This window comes from Heteronotia binoei, chromosome 10 (genome assembly GCF_032191835.1).
Source record: "Heteronotia binoei isolate CCM8104 ecotype False Entrance Well chromosome 10, APGP_CSIRO_Hbin_v1, whole genome shotgun sequence".
Taxonomy (NCBI): Eukaryota; Metazoa; Chordata; class Lepidosauria; order Squamata; family Gekkonidae; genus Heteronotia; species Heteronotia binoei.
The window spans coordinates 48,058,625-48,077,792 of record NC_083232.1 but is presented as its reverse complement, the minus strand read 5'-3'; the positions used below and the strand labels follow the sequence as shown (position 1 = coordinate 48,077,792).

Below are 19,168 nucleotides of genomic sequence, written 5' to 3'. Positions count from 1 at the left end.
CTGGCTCCTGACCTTCTTCAATTCTAGAGGTTTGACATCTCAGGACGTTGGCTACATACTGGGCTCCTTTTTCTTCTTCTTTGCTTGCTCCTTTACCAACCCAGGTATATCCAGAATTTTGGGGCAGTTTTAAAACAAAGACATCATTGGAATTCAATGAAGTCGCACTGACATCAACCTGTGGCGAGAACAGGATGGGATTCAATCTTTTGATCTGGGCACCTCACTTTTTTTTTTTAACATGGTGGCAAAAGCTAGTGCTGCCCAAGTAAACTTCACTGGTGTTGCATGCTATTGGAAATTTTTAAAAAGATTCCATGACTTACAGAACAGAATTTTACAGATAAACAGACCACAGAACAAAAGTTTGTTTCTTAGGTAAGGCCTCCAATTTAATCATATAAGATATAAACAGTAATACAGAAGGAATGCAAGATTTACCATAATGAGTCTCAGTGGAACAAGGAAATCGGACATTGAACCAATATCCATGTATGAAACTCATATACAAAAGTTAAGTGATTTTTATGCCTGGCCTGCTAATATTTTTTCTACCAAGAAAGAGAGCATAAGCCTCCCAGCAGCAACAAACCACTGTTAGCTACACTAAGGTTTTATTTTATTTCCTCATTCTGAACTGTTCTCATAAAATGTACACATATTTGTAATGTTTTTTGTATGTCCATGAACTGGCATTATATCTATATAACAGAAATGATGTACATTATACAGATAAATACAATTTTAATAACATACAATAGGCATACATAATAAAAACAATTCTACAAAAAGAACAGCAAAAAGCAAAGAGCTAAATCCACCAACGTAAACAGAAGCAGATATAAAATACACAAAACCAATAAATGTTTGCTTGTCATCAGTGCTATTCCTTGGAGGATATATTAGTGGATGTGAAATGTTACCTCTGCAATCCTGGTGATGGAAGCTAGATTTCTGCGGATCTGGAACAAGCGTGTTGGAGGAGCAGTCACTTGACTACCTTTCTTGGATGTCCCGTTCTTATAAACAATGAGTGACTTGTCTTTGAATAAACTCAGCAAGTGCAAAGGTTCCTTGCCTTGGGAGACTCGAATCTGCTGAAACAAAACACCCCAGATACAACTGTAAAAGTCTCATGAGAGGCCACCAACTCCCCTGGCCTCAGCGTGACCACAGAAAAAGGATGGTTCATGGGGTTAAAGGCTTGGAAAAAAATGCAAGAGTGTTGCCTTGAATAATTTAAAAGTGCATGGCCATGCAGTCATGGCACTTGAAAGCTGTGAGTGCCTGTCTTGCACACTACCACAAATGCAACATGCTTATTGCCAACATGGGTTTGGTTTGAAGAATGCACTGAAATACACCTGAAAGCAAGCTCTCCTGTCATATCCTGTCATATATCTTCCTCAGTGTGGGCAAACAAAAGGAATATAAAGCTGTCTGGGAATGGAAATGTACAAACTATACTAATTTATAACCAGAGCTGACATTTAAGAATTAAAGTAAGATGGGCTCTTTAAAAGGAAATGACAAAAAGCAGAGCTGATCTGTAGAATTTACTGCCACAAGAATGTGTGGCATCCAGAAATTTTTAGTTTTAAAAGGATAAGAGACCAACTCATGGTAGAGGGAGATAAAAATGCCTATTCACCCTCACATTCACAATATCTTGCCACTTAAAAACTCCAGTGCTGTCAGTTAATAACAAGAAACTTACTGCCTGTGTCAATGCACCCTTCTGAAGCATTAAAGCAATCAAAAGCCAGAAATGCCATGAGAAACATTTGGGTTGGATCCAGGCAGCCTTTTTGCTCCATGTCACCCAGTGTTCTTTCCTACAGCCTTCATTCCACATGGTGAGAGGCCCATGCAGGTCCCATGATCTTAATTATAGCCTTTTGGGTGGTCAAGGAGGTCCCTCTTCTCCCCTTTTCAACAGTGGAAAATCCTATTAAATCCAACCCTATGTCTTTCCTAGTGCTTGATTTCCAGCACATATAGAATCACCAGAGTCAAAAGCAAAAATGGTACTAACTAAAGTCTGAATTTAGACTGAAGAACTTTCCTTTCCCTCCTACATGAACAGTAGTGCACTTCTGGATTTGCAAAAAAAAAAAAAAAAGATAAACAGACAGAAATGGAGGGCAGAAGAAAGAAAAGAATGTGAACTCAGCTAGCTTTTTAAAAAGACTATACAATGGTGGAGCTGGGAAACACATGAGGGAAGGGATAACAGCAAATAAGGAAAAGAAAGCAACTGCTGCTGGGTCTACATGAACAGAAGAATGAATTGATAACATGGACTGTGCCACTTCAAAGTATTGGGGAAAAGAAAATACACCTTCTGAGTATTCCCTTATCAACCTTTGCCCTATGGAAGCAGAAAACTAGCACATCAGGTATAAAGGTGCCAGCCCACTTCTGCCTGCTTTGCTGTTTTTCTGTTTCCAGGGACCATTTAAGCCAGGAGAGCATTCCAAAATGTGACCCTCCACCTGCAGTCTGAAGAGGCACAGGTCATACTACCCCCTCATTAGATTCCCCTGCATGTGTGAACCAGGTCATTTCAATTTTACAGGAACCCTCCACACTGCAGAGTCTCTTATCTGCATCTATAGAGCATTATTGCAATACACTGCTGTCATCATTTTGAAGAGCAAAAAAACATCAACATCTTTGGAGATTCAGAGTCTAATCCAGTGGTGTCAAACTCATTTGTTATGAGGGCTGGATCTGACATAAATGAGACCTTGTTGGGCTGGGCCATGTTGGGTTGGGCCAGGCCATGTGTGTACCTATTTAAGATTAGGTAGTAGAGATAAACTTTATAAAGAACACCAACACAATTTTTATATATATATATATATATATATATATATATATATATATATATATATATATATATATATATATATATATATATATATATATATATATATATATATATATATATATATATATATATGAAAAACTTAAAAACATGCTTAAAATATTAGTACTCATTGGTCTTAAAGGTGCTTTCTTTGTATTTCTCCCATGGGATCCAGGGAACAGGGCAAAGGAAGCTCTGGCTCTTTCCTCCCTTCCCCAGGGGAGAAGCCTCAGCCAATAGAAGGAAGAGAGGCTTGACTCAGTAGCTCTGCTGTGTGATTGAGAGAGCCTGGAAAAACAAGCTCTGCCTCCCCCCTCTTCCTCCCCAAGGGAGAGCCTTAGCCAATGGAGAAAATAGAGGTTTTGCTCTGTAGCTCCTGTGCAGTTGAGCAAGCCTTTCAAAGTAAGCTGTTATGCAGAAGGAAGCAGGATATAGGGAGAAGGAAGCAGATGACAGCCAGTTGCTCAGGAGCCTGACAGGAGTGCTCTGGGGGGCCCCGGATGGCATGTTTGACACCCCTGGTCTAATCCTTTTTCAAGCAAGACAGAAGCAGGGCCCTCTGCTCTTCATCTGACTTTCTTTCAGGTGACTTAACTGAGACTCACCTTGTCTGACCACTAAATATACAGGTGCAATCAGATAAGGAGATGGCCAAAGGAACCCACTATGAATTGTGTGTATGAGAGATTGGCGATTCTGGGCAGGTGCTGCCAGTTTTCAAAGTAAATATGCACGGAAAGCACGTGCGCAACCATTTGCAAAGACGTCAATAGTTAAAATCACATCTCTTAAGACTCCTTTTCATTGTCAAGTAGGCTGCAGTGCCATCTTGTGATAGAAAAGATGAGTGCACCTTCAGTGTGTTAGAATGATCTTACTAGGTTTGGCAATCTGGTGTGTCCCAAGGATTCGCAAATCCTTTCAGTGTATCCCTTTCTATCGAGACAGCAGTTATGCAAGCCTTCTTTAAGTATAACAAACAGCAGGGTTGTTCTTAGCCAAGGAATAAGCAGCTCTAAATAAAAAGCTAAATCACAATTAAATAAACCAAAACATCCAGTTAAAGAAAATGTACTTGAATAGTAAACTGGGCAGGGGGAAGCATCTGTTGAATATTGCTAGAAATATAAATGTCAGACACTTGGGGCATTTACCTGAGTCAAATTATCACTTGCTTCCTCCCCTACATATTCTTAAACCTGTAATCTTTTGCCAACAATGTTATTCTATTTCTGCTCAGCATTTAATAGGGCTCTGGTGGAATGAACCAATCCAGAAACAGCTGATACCCCTTTGCTAGGATTCAGTCACAACAAAGATCCAGCCTTCCCTGCACTTTCTTCTCCAAGACGGTTGCCTTTGTACTAAAGGCCTATTATCTCAGTTCCAAGGCCTTCTAATTTCTCCTTTGGGGAGGGGGGGGGGAAGGAATTACAGAACTTGAGTCCTCTCTTTCCAGACTAGCTACTTCCTTCTCCTAGGCATTCCTTGGAATAGGAACATGAGCACAGAAGCATGCACATTCACTAGTATGGTAGGTAATACTGGTAGAAGAAATCACTGAACAATCTAATTTTTTACTCTCCCAAAATATACAGAGGATTTAGCAAACTTGTAGACTGGATGAACTCTCAAGCTGCTTCATGTTTGTGTAGTCAACATTTTCATCAGAAAGGCACCAACCTGGACAGCCCGCCCCATAAGCGATCGATCGAGCTGAACAGTCAAGAATGCTGAAGCTGTCAGCTCATCTTTAGTTGAATTTGCCCCTTGCCTATGGATGGAGAGAACACAAATCTGCATTAGGGTTTCATAAAGCTTCGCCCTGACTCTACAGGAAAGTACACATGAAACGCTGCAGAGAAGAACTAGTTGGGAGAAAGTGTAGTTGTTTTCCACCAAAACTACAACTTTTTATCCCTAATGAGTAGCTGATCTCATCCTGAAGGTTCAGGGATGCTATCAACATGTTAGAAATACATAGCTGGGGCCAACGGTAGTACAAGAGATATAGAACAGAGAAGAGCCAAGGAGATCCTGGATGGTGAGAAAAGAGCTCTGCAATCTTCTCTTCTGCTCCTGACACTGCCAAGATCTCCTCAAAAACTCTCCTGAGGCCTGCATTGCAGGATGTGGGCTTTCAGGGTTGTAAATGGAGTCACACTGGAGTAAAGCAAGTGAAGGTCAGCACCACTTCAACTGAACATACCATGTATAGATGATCTGTCCTTTGGGATAGGTGTACAGTATGATATAGCAATCACCGCCATAAAACTGCCCATAGGTCTCAGGTTCTATGGGGATTCTGCCACTGCTTTCAACCCGCCAAATCTAGGACAGAAGAAAATATAAGAATCCATATTTTCCAAATGGATCTGTTTATACATTGACAAATACTGAAAGGGCAGCTAGTCTGTCACAGCAAAAACAATAAGTCTTAATGCACCTCAAAGATTAGTGACTGGGCCCCGCCAGCTTCCTCAGGGGCACCAGAGGCAGAAGGGGCTCTGTTGGATAAATGAAAAGGCTGGGGATTGTGGACCTGCATGGACAAAAAAGCTGCACACAATGGAGGATGATTGGCAGGAGTATCCATCTTGCTGTGACTACTTTTTAATGAAACCTGGGAATTCAACAAACTCTACTACACATATTTTTATAATGTTATATTGATATAACAATATTCAGTTGCTGAGAAAATAAAACAAAAAAACCCTGATGGCAGGGGAAGGCAACAGTTGCTGTGAAGAAAATGGCTGCTGCATGGGTGGGACTGGGAAAATTACAGAGATAACACTAGGAATCGCCAGAAAATCTATCGTGTTAAAACAACTTTATTTGGTAACATATGGTAACAAATTATATTTCTTGAATCATTAATAACTTCTTTTATCTATCCCATATATTACTTTCTACCCACCCCTCCCCCCGTTACTTGACCCCCGTTGGTGTTATTTACTTAAAATACTAATATTTAAAGGTACCCTTAACTAATAAAAGCAAAAATTAATATTCTTCTTTCTTCTAAGAATCTACACGGCAGAGTGGAGATCTGAACCTGGGTTTCCCAGATCCTAATCTGACACTTTAAGAAGAAGAAGATATTGGATTTATATCCCGCCCTCCACTCCGAAGAGTCTCAGAGCGGCTCACAATCTCCTTTACCTTCCTCCCCCACAACAGACACCCTGTGAGGTGGGTGGGGCTGGAGAGGGCTCTCACAGCAGCTGCCCTTTCAAGGACAACTTCTGCCAGAGCTATGGCTGACCCAAGGCCATGCCAGCAGGTGCAAGTGGAGGAGTGGGGAATCAAACCCAGTTCTCCAGATAAGAGTCTGCACACTTAACCACTACACCAAACTGGCTCTCTACTACTAACTGCTACAACAAGCTGGGAACAAGACTCGAATGTTGCAAGACTACCAATATAAAGCAAATTTATTTTAAAAACAACAAGCTGGGTAGAATGAAAGCAAGAAAAACACACATACCTCGACTTTTCCTGAGCCATCATCCACCATGTTGTGCTGGGCTGCCATCTGTGGAGATTCATGTAACTTGGTAGCATCAAACTCAATCTGTTCAATTCTTGCAACTCTCTCTGTGACATACACTTTCCCAAAGCCATTACTTTGATCTTTATCCTTCCAGTCTCGAAAGAATTGTTTGAAGAGTGGAGTTTCACCTCCTTCTGGAAGAACTTGAATCTGAAATCAAAGACAACATAAGCAGAAGGTAGGAAAGTGTAAAGCTGTCTGAGTCCTTAAAGTAAAAATCTGATCTACAAGAAAGAGAAGCAGCTACTAGCTGGTCCAGTCTCTGAATATTCCAGCATATAAAAGAAACAAATCAGGCCTACTGCTGATGCTTCTACCTAAACACAGTTCAGGATGGTGGCATTTGGAAAGAGAGTTGTAAACTATGAGAAAGTCCGTCTGGTGAGACTAATGTATATAAACAGTGAAGACGGATATTTTAAGTAGCTGACATACAAATACTAGCTATGCTCTCCCTTTTTGAGCTTATTTGTGAAATTTCCCTTTTCCATAAAGAATTGAGAAAATAGTAAGTTGTCAAAGGTCACCTTTTGAATTCAGGATTGGGCTGAGATTTCACCTGGGGCTTCCTAGCTTACACCCATAGGACAATGTCAGTCACAATACAGTAGGAGAGCTCCCTGAATGTCCTTCAGCCACAGGGTTTGCTTGACTTTCAAATAAAACAACAGTCCTTGATGACCTCACAGGGGAAAGCCATTAGTATGGTACACAGCCAACTTAGGTTACCCACATATATAACCATTCCCTCCCGCACCCAGAGCTCATGTCTGGAAAGGAATGTTTGGCTTGAACAAAGCGAGGATGCTTCCAGAGAAACTCTGATACTCCCTACATATTACATACACCTTCTCCCTTAGCCAATCTCCTCAGTAACTGGCTATGGGTAGCTGTGTCACTAACTTCAGAACTACTTGAATTAAACTGAAAATTCACCCCTCTCTCCTCTCATAGGCATACCTGGGTGTTGGCAGGATAATTCATTTGCTGTATGAATTCCTCAGCAGATTTCATGGCTGCTTTTCTCTCATTTGGATTAGCATCCTTACCTTGTTAAAATAAAAGAGCAGCGAGGGTTACAGTAGTGGAAAATCAGGCAGACTTCCAGACTTGTAATTTTTAAGAAATCTTGACAAACACGGGACTTTGTGTTGTATTCTGGGACTCAGCTCAGCAGTTTGCAGACTGAGAAGGCTTCACACCAGAGTTTCAAAAACTATGTTAAAAACCTGGGATTTTCAGGGATCTTGACAATGGTGTCTGCTTTGATCAAAGGAATGTGTAATAATAGCTTGAATTTAATCCAGCTAGTTCCCTATATTGGATGGTTAAGGATGGTTAAAGCAGTCGCCTTATTTACCTGTTCACACATTTTTATCCCATTCTTTTCCCATGAACCTGAGGGCATTATCATTCTCCTCTACCCCATTTCATCCTCATAGCAGTAGGTCTGACTGATGGAAAGAAAGTGGCCCAGCATCGTTCAGTGAGCTTTATGGCACAAAGAAAATCTGGGCAGGGGTTTTCCCATCCTAGCATGACACCTTCAACACACTGGCCCTGATCCAATGACTTGTTCTGGGTACAGGAACTGAAATATCTATACAAAGTTCTCCTGCTTGTAACAACTTCCCCACTTACTGGGAATTAATCACAGTACAGGATGATTCAAAAGCCTAGGTTGAGTCCACCAGTGAATGGAACAGAGACCTTACAGGTGTTCCACGTAGGATTTTGGCTCTGGACATAGAAACTGTTATTGATTTTTTCCCTAAATCTAAAAAGGAGAATCAAAGAGATTTCTTACCTACCTTTCCATACAAATATCTTTCTTGCTACACCATGATCCAGTATAAAACACTCTTCAGACAAAAGCATTGCCCTTGAGAAGGGGTTTTCTTCTGACACAGCTGACACCTTCATCAACCCACTTGCATCTGAAACCTGACAATACAAGAAGCTCATGTTTACACCAGCTCAAAAATCCAGATCCAGTATTTAAGTAACCTTGTTTGAATTGTCCTATTGTTATGCCCATATAGCCAACCTCTGATCTTAGAGAAGGCACGTTTACAGAAAATCAGCTATTCAACGACTACTGAATTGTTAATGGCAGATGGACTACTTGTGTTGAACATTCAGTATTACAAGTGCTTTTTAAGCCAATTTACATGATAGGAGATGTTAAAAAGGCAGAAACTTGGCAACTGGTTTCTCTAGATTTTCTTGTAATAAACCATATCATTTTAGGCCACAAATTTCTTTTCTCATTATAATAACATCCTTTGAGGTATATGGGACCCTCATTCTCCTTTTCCTCCTGAAGTACGTATTTTTTGAGACATCACCTCAAAATAGAAAAGGACTAAAAGATTTGTGTCACCAGGGCTTTTTTTAAAAAAAAAAGAGGTGCCAGAACTCTCAAGAGGGAAATGAAAGAGAAACACACGGGTACTCCTCATGAACTTTTAAACATTTTTTTTGAAATTTTGTTCCCACAAAGAGGTTCTAGAACTCTATTCTGCCACATTGTCCCAGGAAAAAAAACCTTGGGTGTCACTGAACTCTGAATATCAATAAAGGTATGGAACAGGTGGGCTTTTTTTGTAACAGGAAAGCACAGGAACACAGATCCAGCTGGCTTGGCATCAGGGGTGTGGCCTAATATGCAAATAAGTTCATGCTGGGCTTTTTCTACAAAAAAAGCCCTGAGAACAGGTATCCTGATGTGAATTTACTGTAAATGGTGTTTTCCTTGGCAGACAATGGGAGGAAAATGGGAGTGAATACTCAGAATAATAAGAAGGAAAAAAGGAATGTGGGAGTTTTGTAGAAGGCCCAAGGGCAGAACTCAATGAGACAGGGGAGATCCAAACATGATTGGGTCTTTTGAGGAGTTTTTAAACCTAAGAAATGGGATGGGAAAAGAATTTGGATCACAGCTGCAGTGCAGGATGAGGGAGAAGTGGTTAACCTTTCCCTTCAAGCTGTTATAGCCTTTTCCCACATCAGAACTAATCTTAGTTTGTGAGAACCACATTTCTATGAGGAATATTATACAAGATGAAAGGGTTCACCATCTCATTCACCACCCCACAGTGCAGTCCTGATCACAGCCTTTTAAACCTTAAAAATACACTGGAAGAGCCAGTCACAGACCACTGATATTATATCCAGTTGCTCCCTCAGAGAGGCAAAAAGAAAGGGAATCTCCTGATAGTAATTTAATATAATTGTTTGATGTTATCAGCATCTGACAGTTCAGAACAAGAACTTACAAAACACCACTAACTAAACACATTGTTTCATAAGAACATAAGAGCCCTGCTGGATCAGACCAATAGTCCATCTAGTCCAACATCCTATCTCACCCAGTGGCCAACCAGTTCCTCTGGATGGCCATCAATAGAGCACAGAGGCCTTCCCTTGATGTTGCCTCCTCACTCTGGGACTCAGAGGCTTAGTGCCTCTGAATGTGGAGGTTTCCCTCAGCCACCATGGCTAGTAGCCATTGATAGATTTATCCTCTCAATGACTCTAATGCCCTTGAAAAGCTGCTTATTCCTATGGCCATCTCTACATCCTGTGGCAGAAAATTCCAGATTTTAATCACTCCCTGCGTAAACTAATAGTTTTCAGTTGAATGACATTGCATTGTTTTAGCTTTATTATGAATTTTGAGTCCTGCTTCAGACCAACATGACTGCCTACCTGGATTAAGCTTTCTTATGTCTGAGCATGCGCATCTTGATGTGTCTGAGGATACAATGTGAACTCCTTTTAAAACTGTTGCTATCACTCACAAATATACAATACACTAAGGCCGTTTTCCCACTGACCTTACTCCGGAGCGACGTCCCTCTTCACCGCACAGCGTCTGCGCGGATTTCCCACCAACTGCTGCGCACAACTGGGAAGAGCTGCGGCTTTTGCGTCGCAGATGTAAACTGGTTTTTAGCGGTTTACATCTGCGACGCAAAAGCCGCGGCACTTCCTGGTTGTGCGCAGCAGTTGGTGGGAAATCCGCGCAGACGCTGCGCGGTGAAGAGGGACGTCGCTCCGGAGTAAGGTCAGTGGGAAAATGACCTAAGACTTTGCTATTCCTACCACAGTTACTTTGGGAAAGTACACAATACATCCCACTTATTACCAAAAGAGGGAGCTGTGCTATTATGCTTCATGACTATGCTGGCTTCTTTTCTCATGGTATAAAAGACTGATCTTTTTTCAGTTCTCACCAGTGTCAGATCTAGTAAAAACTAAATCAAGACATGGCAAAACTAAAACCAAGTAAATGAAACTTTTCAAATGGACTGTCTCCATTTAACTGAGATAAACAACCCCACACAAAAAAAGTACCATCTGCAGCAGAAAAAAAAACCCCATTGATTCGAAAAGAAGTTACATGGGGCATTTATATAAAAATGGCCTGACATCATCATATCATAGATTAGCTTAAACTGCACAGATCAAGTAGCACTACTGATCACATCTGATCTAATGTTTAGGGTACAAAGCAGAGCTTTCAAGCTGTATTCTGCCTCACAGATTCTGTGATGCTTAGTATGGCTTTGCGCCAGCCTTTGCAAATACAATGTCATCCAAGGGATGGTGGGATCCCCTGAATTCTACTCTATTATTTCATGGCTACATTAGGCCTTTGGGTTTGGTTTGTTGGAAAATGTAATGTCTGATATACAAAAAAGAAGACGACCCTGCTGGGGGGGGGGGGGTAGCAAGATGACAATTAGATAGGATAGTGAGGTCAGCACCTTCTCTCCTGTTATGTGTCATTCCTTGCAGATTGCTACTCTTAGAGCAATCCCCCCCCTTCTTCTCAGAAGTGCCACAATTAGTCTTATCCTCTCTCTCAGCTAGAGGTGTAGTCAGGAACCTATCTCTGTCTCTCCTCTTTCCAATCAAGCATGTTAATTCCTAAATAAACCTTTATTGGTTTATTTATTGAGAGAGCCAGTTTGGTGTAGTGGTTAAGTGCGTGGACTCTTATCTGGGAGAAACGGGTTTGATTCCCCACTCCTCCACCTGCAGTTGCTGGAATGGCCTTGGGTCAGCCATAGCTCTGGCAGAGGTTGTCTTTGAAAGGGCAGCTGTGAGAGCCCTCTCAGCCCCACCCACCTCACAGGGTGCCTGTTGTGGGGGGAGAAGATAAAGGAGATTGTAAGCTGTTCTGAGTCTCTGATTCAGAGAGAAGGGCAGGGTATAAGTCTGCAAATCTTCTTCTTCTTCTTGACTCTTTAATCAGGTTGTGCACTATTGCTGTGCTACTTACTCTGCCGACAGGGTTCAGTTATCTTCCATTTTAGAAGCCGAACTTCAGAAAGAAGGCAGAAGATTTTTGAGCAAGAAAAATGCTTATACCTTTGCAATTTATAGACATTTTATTTTAAAAAATGAAATAAATGTCCTCCCTGAAATACAAGTATTTATTTATTGCTTTCCCACAAAACAACAGTGCTGCTGTTCAATGTAGAAATGAGGTTATTAAATATTGTCCTTCAAAACTTTCCCCATGAATGCCAGAAAATACACAAATCTTTAGACATTTTTAACATCTGCCCTGATGTTGCCAAACAATGAAATTGTGCTCTTTGGCAACATAACAGCAAAAAAGAATACTAGCAAATTATTCCTTTATGTGCCCCCAAAGTATTTTAAATCTAAATTTTTTGTTTTTATGTTGGACAGGAGTACGGCTGAACATTTGGACTCTGCATCGCTATTGCAATTAAAAGATGACTGATCTACACTAGCATCAGACCAATCCCAAGCATCACTATGCAACTCTGCTTAGGATGACACTGTTCATATATTACCTATAACACAGCCCTGGAAAAAGACAAGGATTCCATTCTTACCATGTACAGTTTAGCAGTTCTCCTGTTGGTGATATCAGCGGCTTCATCATCATTTTCATCACCTTCCTGAAGTTCTGGCTTGCGTCCTAGAACCTTAACATATAGACAGCTATGTTATAGGAGGTTGTACTGTAAGGGGAACACAACTCTTAATAAAGCTACTTTGATTTCACTGGTTCAGATCTCACCCCAGCCCTGAATGGACTTGTCCCTCCTTGTCTCTATTCCTACCTGCAAGAAGGGAAGAACAATAATGACATAATAATGCATATCCTGCTAGATGTATTAGGCATTGCTAAGGGCAGCAATGAACTAAGGGTGCAGAATTGCCCCCCCCCCCTTAAAATGTTACTTTTCTGGAGTGTTGCTCTGGAAGCTCTGCAGCTCCTGATGCTCTCAGCCCACCTGGCCCCCCACGCCCTCCTCCCCCCTCAACAGCATGACTCAGTGCTCTTCAGGGGCCTGTCACAGTCAGTGCTGTCAGGGACGCAAGCTCACATATGTGTGTGTTTGAGCCAGGGGTTCGGGGTGGAGGGAAGGCCATAGGTGCCTGTCTCCCCTTGGCAGCACAGCTCCAGCACCTTTCATGGCCAGGCAATCTGGCTGCCTAGGTCAGTGCTGTCAGGAGGGAGGCATGGGGTACATGTGTGACCCAGGGGATGGGCTGGGGGGCAGCATCAGTCCCGTCTTTGTCTGGCTCAGAGTGGCAGCCAGGGGTCACAAGTGCTTCCTTGGCCTTGCACGCAGGGGCTGCTGCTGCAGACAGGAAAGGGGCTGCCTGTTTGAGGTAAGTTGGGGATGGGGGGAAGGAACACGCTTCTCCATCTACTGTTCTTTTTTTCCTGAAAAAAGTATCTCATTGCAAAAGCCAAATGCGCCCCCCCCCAACCCGGTCCCTCCTTCCATTGAGTGATCACAATTCACTGAGTAATCACAGCCATGCACCCACCCAGGGTTATTCCTGACAATGGCTGGTTTTAGAAATGAACTGCATTTTTCAAGGTAATAAGTATCACATCCCCAGAACATCCCTCATTTTACTTTTAGAAACACTGACTTGCCTTGACAGTTCTACTAGACGGCAGAAGCTGCATGATTACTACATTGGGGCTGGCTGGAAGCAGCATCTTTGTCTGGAAAGTGTGGGTTTCAAAAGGTATAAAATATAAAAAAATATACATTCTGTAGTTTTATTTTCTTATCAGTACAGTTCTCTAATGTTGCACTTTTATAAGCCTGTTGGCTTTATGGACTTAGAAGAGTGTGACTCGGAGGGAGGGGGGGTGGCCGGGGGACTGGGCTCCAGTGGCTTCCCCATTCATCAGTGGAGCAGGGGTCTTGGTGAGAGGACCAGGCCCACTGAAAGGGGAGGGAAGGAGGAGGAAGGGGAACAGTGCGGGGAGGGAATTAGTTAACCTTGCCTAGGGTGCCAAACAGTCTACGTCCAGCCCTGTTTGTTAGATTCTATTTTTAGGCTGCCCTTCCCTGCAAGCAGGGCTCACGGTAGCCTACAACAGAAAGACAAATACAATAAATAATAGAAGTCAACATTAAAAGTCCTTATAAACAACAGTTATGAACTCCTACTGTATCCAAGACAGCAGATAAAAAAAATTTCCTTGTGGTTCCAATGCAGGGGAAGAAGATACAATGGACTGACAGTTTCTTGCCCAAAGGGCCTCAAAAAAACTCATTCTGTTGCAGATCTTACAGTAGATGCACTCCACAACTGTACTCCTTTTCCACTATTAACATCTTTGGACAGCTTTATAAATCTGTATTCCGGCAGAAACACTGCATAATGTCATACTTCATCTGATTTCTGTTTTAAAGCTTCCATTTTAAGGAAAATGAGGCGTGGTTGCACAGTACAGCCATTGATTCGAACATATCCGCCCAGGTAAATTTGGCTGGTGGAAAGCTCCTGAGGCCTAGCTTCAAGAACAGAGCAAAATGGTAACTGGCTACGACTAGCTGCTGCATAGATGAGACATCTTTCACTGACTCCACACAGGCCAGAGAAAGACCTGTTTAATTTAGCTTAATGTCTAACCAGTGAAATGTTTAAGTAAGATAAATACAATATAATATCATCTGTCCAGAGCAGATATGCATAGAGCAGAGGGTCCCTTGTTGACAATGCAAATATTTGAAAATGGTTGTGCAAAGATAATTGTACAGAACACCTTCAAACTGCAGGCATTTATGCAAATTTTGGCTCAGCAAGGCAAGTATATTCTAAATTCTGTAGAAAGCTATACTAGGTTAAACTTCAAATATGATTTCACTTCTCCTCATACATCAGGAATTGCCAATAGTTTGCTATGTACACATGACCCCTGTCACTCAACACCAGACAGACAGGCTATATAGATAGATTAGTTCCAATGCCAGAGAAAGTTCCTGACATTATGACATCCAAGAAATGGGCTAGTAAAACACATTTTCCACTATTTATTTACTTTATATTCATATCTCACCCATTCCGTACAGACTCAAGGCAGCTAATAGCAAAAAATAGACAGTAAACAAAGCACTATTAAAACAATAAAACAATCAGATAAATAACAATGATGCTACTTCAGGCAGATCATATAATATTTTCTTTCTCATGCACAAAGATCCTGGGCAGTTAGTAATAAAAGCGCTATGGATCCAGATGTAGTGGCAGCCCTCTCCCATTAGATGTCATATGCCATCCGAAACAGTTCAGTCTTGCAGGCCCTGCAGAACTGTGATCAATCCCGCAGGGCCCTGATGGCTTCTAGAAGGGTGTTCCAAAGTACTGGGGCCGCAACCGAGAAGGCTCTTGCTCTGGTGGAGTTGACCCTAGCCTCCTTTAGCCCAGGGACAGCCAAAAGATTTTGAGAACTTGATCACAGTGCTCTCTGGGGAACATGTGGGGGCAAGGCGGTCCCGCAGATAGGTAGATCCTAGGCCATATAGGGCTTTGAAGGTTAATACCAGGACCTTGAAACGGATTCGGCACGCAACAGGCAGCCAGTGCAGCGCTCTAAGGACAGGCTGAATGTGCTCCTGATGCGGAAGTCCCATTAGAAGCCTGGCTGCAGCATTCTGCACCAGCTGCAGCTTCTGAATCTGAGTCAAGGGCAGTCCCACGTAGAGAGCGTTACAGTAAACAATTCTTGAGGTGACCGAGGCATGGATCACCATTGCTAAGTCGCTGCACTCAAGGTAGGGGACCAACTGTGTGTTCACCGAAGAAGAAAAAAAGCAGCTCTAGCAGTGGCTGCTACTTGGGCCTCCATAGTTAAGGAGAACTCCAGGAGCACTCCCAAGCTCTTAACCCTCGACACTGGTGTCAATGGTGCCCCATCAAAGGCTGGTAGAGGAATCACCTTCCCAGGCCACTGAAACTTAGATAGAGAACATCCGTTTTCGTTGGATGTATCACTTCAGATATAAATTTTTGGTATATGGAATCAGGGCTGGATTTATGGCCAGGCAATCTGGACTGCTGTCAACTGTCTATTAGCAGCTGAAATGAACAAGGCAAACAGTTCATCTTCACTTGTGAAAGCTGAAAAATTTATTTGGGTGACCAGTGTTGTGTTGTTAGCTTGTTCTAATTTGTGGGAAATCGACAACATTGGTGCCACTGCCCACTCAGTAAATAGTTTGCATATGAGTGATGCTGCTATCATTCAATACCATAAAACTATGAAATTAGTAAGTATTAAACACCAGCATGTTCATTTGACAGTGCTACATCATGTATTCGAATTATGCATGAAAATCACAAAATGTACCAAGAATGCAATAAAAATTAAAGTACTGGAAGCCAAACAAATGGAGGGCAGGGGTGCTGAAAGCCACCATGGGCCCCCAGTCAAAGATCCCCCCCTCAATCACTCTGATAGAAACCAAATATCATAATAAAAGAATTCACTTTGGTTCCTGTTACCATGGATCTATAGTAATAAAAAAATCAGCATGTCTGTCCATTTATGGCAGGCAAAACATATCAGAGAGTACAGCCAGGAAACTCAAAATTGTCCACCAGCTTCAGGATGAATGTGGGTGTTATGAGGCAAAAATTGAAAGGCATGGGAATATCCTAGCCCTAGTTATCTCCATACAATTCCTTCATGATACCTGCAGCGGAAGCTCAGGGTCTCTGTGACAGGCATTACTCATCCGAAAATAATGCTACATATTTGAATAATGGTCACCAATCCCAGAATGATGATGGAAGCAGTGCCAAACGTGAAGGTAATTAGAACACTTTGAAGTTCAAAGTGTTCTAATTACCTTCATGTTTGGCACTGCTTCCATCATGTCAAACTCATTTGTTATGAGGGGTGTCAAACTCATTTGTTATGAGGGCCAGATCTGACATAAATGAGACCTTGTTGGGCTGGGCCATGTAGGGTTGGGCCGACCCATGTCAGGCCACGTCATGTGTGTACCTATTTAAGATTAGTTAGCAGAGACAAATTTTATAAAGAACACAAATATATATATATATATATATATATATATATATATATATATATATATATATATATATATATATATATATATATATATATATATATATATATATATATATATATATAAACTTAAAGCATGCTTAAAATGTTAGCACTCATTGATCTTAAAGATGTTTTCTTTGTATTTCTCCCATGGGATCCAGGGAACTGGACAAAGGAAGCTCTGGCTTTTTCCTTCCTTTCCCAGGGGACTGAGGGGGGGAGTCTCAGTCAGTAGAGGAAGAGAGGCTTGGCTCAGTAGCTCCCCTGTGCAATTAACAAGGTGTACTACTACTATCACATTATTAAGTACCCTTTTCTGACCAAGCAGGTTAAGGACTTGAGACCAAGTTCTGAAAATAAAGGGGGAAGGCATAGAAAAATTAGATGGAGGGAGAGAGAAATTAACAAGAAATGTAAAAGAAGGAGCGAAATTAAGGAAAAGGAATGGAAAGGTTATTTTTACCTTGCTGCAACACACTAACTATTGTTTTGCAAGTTCCGGCTAAGCTGGAAGCAAGGAAGGGAAGACAGAAAAGCTAGACTGTGAGAGCAATGACCTTGTTAACAGGCTTTAGGTTGACAACTACTGTAGCAGATATCATCCTGCTGTCTTGTCTTGCTCCTGTGCTGGCTTGGCATGATCTGTTAGGCAAGTTTGTTTCAGACCTTTTCCACAGTACAGTGTTATCTCATTTTAGCCACGAGCTTTGAAGCTTTGAATTTGCTTCACTTGCTCTGCACTAGGGGTCCTTCCTAATTCTTTCTCCAGCATCCAACCTGCTGATTGAGTTCAACAATCAATTCAAATTGGGGCAAAGCTGCCTCCCATCACAACACATTCAAGATGTGACCTATTTTCCCTCCCCACCGCCATTTGGGGTCATCAACCATACGTGCTAACTCTGCCTACCATCCTCTGTCTCATTTAGAAGTTGTATATTTTTGCTGCAATTTCCCCATCATTTATTTAGATTGTGCCTCTATGTGTGTGTGCACGCGTGGGTGTGCACATCTTCCAGTATTTGATGGCTAGTAACTAGATTTTTTGCAGTTAACAAAATAGGGTGCAGCCTACAAATGCTTATACTAAAAATAAACTTAGAAAATGATCTCAAGGATAGTACAAGACTTGCTCCTGTACCTCTCAGGAATTTTAGCTTTTTCTTAAAAGAAAAATAAATTTCTAGATGTCACAGTTCTGGAGATCAGTTTGTAAATTTAGTATCCTTCATTAGAAAGGCTTAGAAGCCTCCCAGCAAATACAGAGTAAGATGAAATCTTTTTTAACCTCAGTCATTTTTAGAACCATTGTATAGTTTTTGTTGGCCGTAAAACAGCACCAATAGTGAATGATGAAGATATTCTTTTCTTAACATTTTTTTTTAATCTTAGCTATACTTCTGAGATCAAGTTTTCAAATGTTTAGATGTCCCAAACAAATTCCAGTTTGTCCACAACAAGAACAACCCTGGTTTATTCTTGGGCATGCTCACTCCCCTCCTCTCCGTCCACAGGGCTGAAATTGAAGACATCCTGGTTTAGGAAGGCCTTGATCACATGACAATTTGTCCTGATATCTGAAGGCAGATGATTTCACAATTTGAAGGTTGTTTTCTGTCCACAAAGTGCAATCCTTAGCTACAGTTTAATCCAAGTGGAAGGGGAAGGAATATGCAAGCTCAAAAATAAACCAGGCTCATTGTCATCACAAGCATACCAGATAGGGTTGCCAAGTCCAATTCAAGAAATATCTGGGGACTTTGGGGGTGGAGCCAGGAGACTTTGGGGGTGGAGCCAGGAGACATTGGGGTGGAGCCAGCAGCAAGGGTGTGATAAGCATATCTGAACTCCAAAGGAAGTTCTTGCCATCATATTTAAAGGAACTGCATACCTTTTAAATGCCTTCCCTCCTTTGGAAATAATGAAAGATAGGGGCACCTTCTTTTGGGGTCGTAAAATTGGACCCCCTGGTCCAATCATTTTGAAACTTGGAGGGTATTTTGGGAAGAGGCACTGGATGCTATGATACAAATTTGGTGCCTCTATCTCAAAAAACAGCCCCCCAGAGCCCTGATACCCACAGATCAATTATCCATTATTCTATGGGAATCGATCTTCATAGGGAATAATGGAGTGGCCAGCAGACATTTCCCCCCCCTTCTGCTTTCTGATGACCCTGAAGTGGGGGAAGGGCCTCCAAATCAGGGGATCCCCTGTCCCTACCTGGGGATTGGCAACCCTAAGCTCAGAAGGCAAGTTCACCCAGTAACACTGCTTACAACAGCAACCTTAATTCAGCATGCCTACTTCAAAGAGCACTCCCAAATCAGCGTGCACAAGGTTGGGGCAGCTCTCTTCAGCAGGAAAC

General features: G+C 41.9%; 1 protein-coding gene across 2 annotated transcripts in view; it reads right to left on the bottom strand.

The window, feature by feature from the left end:
• The window catches only part of SCIN (scinderin), an 88,454-nt gene that overhangs the window by 14,231 nt on the left and 55,055 nt on the right, over positions 1 to 19,168 (bottom strand). The window contains exons 5-12 of one of the 2 annotated variants that reach the window (XM_060248579.1): positions 12,305 to 12,397; positions 8,240 to 8,372; positions 7,389 to 7,477; positions 6,363 to 6,578; positions 5,082 to 5,203; positions 4,556 to 4,646; positions 924 to 1,097; positions 1 to 178 (exon numbers count right to left, since the gene is read on the bottom strand). In XM_060248579.1, coding sequence (XP_060104562.1) covers positions 1 to 178; positions 924 to 1,097; positions 4,556 to 4,646; positions 5,082 to 5,203; positions 6,363 to 6,578; positions 7,389 to 7,477; positions 8,240 to 8,372; positions 12,305 to 12,397 — 1,096 coding nt within the window. The remainder of the gene's footprint in view (positions 179 to 923; positions 1,098 to 4,555; positions 4,647 to 5,081; positions 5,204 to 6,362; positions 6,579 to 7,388; positions 7,478 to 8,239; positions 8,373 to 12,304; positions 12,398 to 19,168) is intronic. The other variant, XM_060248580.1, reaches the window with a different exon arrangement.